Source organism: Chrysochloris asiatica, unplaced genomic scaffold (genome assembly GCF_000296735.1).
Source record: "Chrysochloris asiatica unplaced genomic scaffold, ChrAsi1.0 scaffold00212, whole genome shotgun sequence".
NCBI classification, from domain to species: Eukaryota; Metazoa; Chordata; class Mammalia; order Afrosoricida; family Chrysochloridae; genus Chrysochloris; species Chrysochloris asiatica.
The window spans coordinates 2,341,244-2,346,707 of NW_006408730.1; the positions used below are offsets into that span (position 1 = coordinate 2,341,244).

The window sequence follows — 5,464 nt, forward strand, 5'->3', positions numbered from 1 at the left end:
TCTGCCACGGGTATTTTAAATAACCAGCAGGGTCACCCATGGTGGACAGGTTTCAGATGAGCTTCCAGACAAAGACAGACTAGGAAGAAAGAGTGATGAACTACTTCCGAATCGCTAGTCACTGAAAACTCTATGAATAGCAGAGAAACAACGTTCAATAGACTCCTGTAAACCCAGGTGGCGACCTGGTTGGCCAGCAGTGTGTGGCAAGATCTGGGGACTCTTGGGCCCAGAGTCAGTGACACAGCCACAGAAAATATATGCACAAGAACACCCACACTTGCAGATAATACCCACTTGACCTGGCTTCAATGACTGGATGATCAGAGCTCAACTACACCTGTGGATGCAGTAGCTCAAAAGAGGGAACGAAACTTTACAGCAAGGATCATTCCCACCCCTTCCATACAGAGTAGACAAGGATGAGCAACTTGGACATTGGCTACCCAATATGGGGGTGGGGGACTACAAAGGCAAGAAGTGACTGGCTTTCAAGATTTTAAGAGGGAACCTAAAAAAGAAAAAGGAAAAACAAAAAAAGCTTGTCAATTAGTTTGTTGAAATATCTACTTCTTCCTGAAAAACCAAGAATTCTGAACTGAATAAACTGGTCACACCTAGCTGCTAACAGGTAGGTTGGGGGTATGGGCCACCCAGAAAAAACTTACAAGAAAGGCCTGGTCATTTACTTCTGAAACATAAGCCATTGAAAAATCTATGGATCACATTTCTACTCCGACACACATGGAATCACCATGACTCAGACTGGATTGAATTGGCTTACTGGTAATCTAGCAGACTAGGCCAAAAACCAGTTGCAGAGTGTTTCACTGAGTTTCAAGACTGTGACTTTTTAGAAGCAGATTGCCAGACCTTTCCTCCAAGGTGCTTCTGCATGAGTTTGAAACAGCAAATTTTCTGCTAGTAGCCAAGTTTTAACCATTTGCCAACCTAGTCACCTCCTTAAGGGCAGTGGCTGTTGTGTGCCATGGGGTTGACTCTGACTCATTGTGACCCAGTAGACAAGGTACAGCAAATTGCCAGATCTTTTCTACTGTGGACTGCTGAGTGGGTTTAAACTGCCAACTTTCTGGTTATCAACTGAGTTCATAACCATTGCCCCAACAATGCTCCTTCCCACCCAAGAAAATCCTAGGGAGCAGATCTCCATGAGTCCAAATAGACTTGAAAGCGTGGGTTTTTTGTTTGTTTGTTTGTTTTTAGTACTCCTGGTGTGGCACTGCAGAATCAGCACTGGACTGTGAACCATAGTTTGGCAGTTCAAACCCACCAGATGCTCCTCGGAAATCCTGCATAAGGTTTATATGAGTCGGAACTGACTCGGTGGCACTTAACAATAATAGCAACATTCCACATAAATAAAGGATCTTTGGAGTTTTCCAATCTGTATGCTGAGCAAATAATCCAAGAAGGCTCTGAATAAAAACCTGACACTGGTGTGGTGCTGTGAGTTAATGCACTGGACTGCAAAGTCAGTTTGAACGCAAGGTCAGTGGGTCAAGCTTACCAGCTGATCCTTGGAAACCCTATACAGTTTCACTGTGGATTGGAACAACAGCAACAGGATGAGGAAAGGCTCATTAACAACGTGTGAATGCAGATGACACAACCTTCCTTGCTGAAATCAAAGAGGATTTGGAAACACTTGCTGATAAAGATCAAAGATTACAGGTTTTAGTTTGTAAAAAATCAAATCAAAACAAAACTTCCAACTAGACCAATAGATAACATCATGACAAACTGCTAAAAGATTGCAGCTGTCAATTTAGTTTCTTATTGTTCCGGTGAAGGTAGAACCCCCCACTGAATAGTTTTCATCTTGTCTAGAGGGGTCATGCTGGGTAGGGTGGAGGGTCAGAGAAAAAGAGGAAGACCCCCAACGAGATGGATCAGCCAGGTGGCATCATTGATGGACTCAAGTGTGGCAGCGGTAGTGAGGTTGGCCCAGGATCGAACATTGTTTCGTTCTGCTGTGCATGGGGTCGCTATGAGTCGGTTCCGACTCGATGGCACCTGACAACAACAGAGGGGTCTGGTCAAAGGAGATGAGGATATGATTCTTACGATTCAATAGTGAGTAACTGTTGTCATGACAAATTGCAATTATCACCACTGTAGAAGTTTTGTAACATAAAGGGAGAAGTAGTTAATCTTACAGTCCAGTAACAGAGAACCATCAATGGAGAAGAGCACAAGCGGAATGTGGGACCCTACGCAGAGAAGCAGTGACACCAGAGATGGAGGCAAAGATGATGACATGGAGAGATAGAGCAGTTGAGGACTCCAGACTTAGGAAAAAAGAAAGGTTGTGTGTTGGTGGCCAGGAGACAGGCTTGCAGAATGTGTCCTTTGGTTGTTTAAATTATTTTACATTCCTGATTGTTTCTGTGTACATTAAAACAACAACAGCAACAACAAAACACCATAGAGGGAATAGAAGCAAATACTATTGAATGATGATACATGGAAGGGATTGTAATCATTGCAATGAAACTAAATACAACAAGATGAGTGTAAAACTGATGGTCTTCCATGTAAATTATCACTCCATTCACAATAAAAACTTAAAAAAAAAAAAAGATTTCAGCAGTCAGAGATTTAATTATAGTTGGTTCCACAATCAATGCTCATGAAAGCAACAGTCAAGACGTCAAATGACATATTGCATTAGGCAAATCTTCTAAAACTTTCCCTTGAGGTTTTAGCTAAATAACAGGTTGTCTCACAAAATAAAAACACCCCACCATCAACGGAGAAGAGCCAAGAGTGGGACCCTACCCAGAGAAGCAGTGATGCCTGAGATGGAGGCAGAGACAATGATGTGGAGCGATGGAGCAGCTGGGAACTTTAGACACAGAGAGGGAGAGCTACTGTGTGCTGAAGATGGGGGTGGGGAGGTAGGGGGCAGGCTTGCAGGGTATACCCTTTGGTTGGTTGATGATGCTTGGAGGGGACTGTAACCATGGCAATGATACAATACACGATGAAATGAATGTAAAACTAATGTTCTGCCATGCAAACTATCATATAATTCACAATAAAACATTAAAAAAAAAAATCCCATGGGAGAACTGTGTCCTTGTAACTTGTTAGTGAGATCCAGATGAACTGTAGAGTTTAGTTAACATGATAGTTCAAGGTTCTGTGTTTACTTGTGACAAATATACCACGTAAGATGTTAACAATACTTGTAATTGGATGTTATTGTTGTTGTTGTTAAATGCCGTTGAGTCGGTTGTGACTCATGGTGACCCTGAATAGGGTTTCCAAGGAGCAGCTGGTGAGTTTGAACCACCGACCTTGTAGTCAAGTGCTTATGTATGTACTTACTATCTTTGAAACTTATTGGTAAATCTAAGCATTGTCAAATTAATTTTGCTTGGATCCACAATTAACACTCACGGAAAAGAACAGTCAAGAAATCAAATGACAGTGCATTATGCATATCTGCTGCAAAAGACCTCTTTAAAGTGTTAAAGAGTAAAGATGTCACTTTGAAAACTAGGTTGTGCCTGACCTAAGTCATGGTATTTTCAGAACTCATATTTTTGTGCATAAGGAAGATGTGAGGAGAAATCAGGGTATTTGAATTACAGTGTTGCTGAAGAATACTGAAAGTACCATGGACTGCCAGAAGGAACAAATCTGTTTTGGAAGAAGTACAACCAGAATGTGCCTTGGAAATCAGAACGGTACATTTTTTTCTCCGGTACTTTGGACATGTTATTCAGGAGGGACCAGTCCCTGGAGAAGGGCATCATGCTTAGTAAAGTGGAGGGGCAGCAAAGAGGAAGATCCCCAACAAGATGGACTGACACAGCGGCTCAAGTACAGGAACAACTGAGGAGGATGGTACAGAACTAAGTAGTGTTTTGTTCTATGAGTCTGAACCAACTGGATGGCACCTAACAATAGCAACAATGTAAAGATTGTCCCTGGGTGGTACAAATGGCTAAATGCTTGGCTACCGACTGAAAGGTTGGCAGTTCAGATCTACCTAGAGGTATCTCAGAAGAAAGGAGTGGCAATGTAGCCCTGAAAAACCAGCCACTGAAAATCCAAAGTACAGTTCTAGTCATACATCGGGTTGCTATGAATCCGTGGCATTTTTGTTGTTGTTGCTGTTATTTTGTTTTAATTTTAAGAATGAAAAGAATTCCTAACACAAATAAAGTTTGGGGATTTATTGTCTTTGGAAGTGTTTAGAAAAGTATGTGTACACTCAAGTAAGGTCACCTCCTCTACAAAGCATTTCCAACCCTTCCCAGGAACAGAGGATATTTTGTTTGTCCGGTCCCACAGCATCTTACCACGATGTTATAATTACTTTATCTGTCTTGGCACACTCAATAGACCTTCCAGTTTGCTTAACCGTTGAATACTATCTTAATAATAACTAGACCACTTAAAAGTTCCCCCCACTAATTCCTCTGCATTTAATTTACTAAAAGAGTCACTAATAATTCTAAGGTTAATTCATTTGTCTGACAATGTCACTGTCAAGGCTATTTATCATGGGCATTTCTTTTCTTTTAAAAAACATTTTATTGTGTTTTAAGTGAACGTGGACACAGCACATTAGTTTCCTATTCAACACATTATACACATTTTGTTCATTGTCTTGGACACTTCTCCGCATCGACGATGTTCTCTGCAGAACTGCGGTTACAACCTGACTCCCAAGTTCACTATCAGAAGGCGGGTTTGACCCAGAAGGTCAGCCACAATTTTGACGCACCCAGAGAACTGTGTCAAAGGGCGCAGCCCCAGCTGGTGCAGCCGCACCCAGGTTACCCACCTGCCCCCCCTCTCCGGAGTTAAGTCTTCAAAATTCAGGCCCTTGGACCCCAGTGAACTTTTGCTGCAAACTCTCTTTGCACTTTCCATCTGGGGGTCAAGTTCAGGAACCTAGGCCTTCTGCCGCCCGCCGACCAGCTTCAAGCTCTGGTGGCGGCCGTTCTCATCTCTTCCCCGTCCCACCTCATTTCAACACCCCCAGGAAGGGTGGGCGTCTCCGCACCCGTCTGGCAGTCTCACACAGCCCGCACTCACCTCGCGGTCGCTGGTGACCACAACGCAGAGCAACCGCCCCAGAGGCGCCAAGACCCGCGGAGTAGACGGACCGCCATGGCTATGACTGCTAGGGGCGGGCAAGGAAGGCTGCCTAGACTCCCAGCAGCCGGCTCCTGCAGGCGGGGCGCAGGGCGGGCTATCTGCCGGGCCAGCCTACTGCGTACTCACGCCAACCAAGGTGCCGCAGCTACCCGCCGGGTTCAAGTCTCAGTCCCGCCCCTAAACGCCCATAGCTACCCTGATCACTTACTTCCACGCTGAAAGAGGGTAGAGAGAAAGAATCGAAGAATTCTATTTTAAAAAGCTGTTGATGTTTATGTAAGCGTTCTTAATTGCTTGTCTAGATTCTAAATCATTTTAGGGTCCTGAA

The 5,464-nt window shown here is 43.7% G+C and overlaps 1 protein-coding gene across 1 annotated transcript in view; it reads right to left on the minus strand.

Annotated features, from left to right (window-relative positions):
• The window catches only part of ACADL (acyl-CoA dehydrogenase, long chain), a 69,240-nt gene extending 64,090 nt beyond the window's left edge, over positions 1 to 5,150 (minus strand). Inside the window, exon 1 of the mRNA XM_006872751.1 lies at positions 5,074 to 5,150. Within this exon, the coding sequence (XP_006872813.1) occupies positions 5,074 to 5,150 (77 nt within the window). The remainder of the gene's footprint in view (positions 1 to 5,073) is intronic.
• Positions 5,151 to 5,464: the final 314 nt, after the last annotated feature.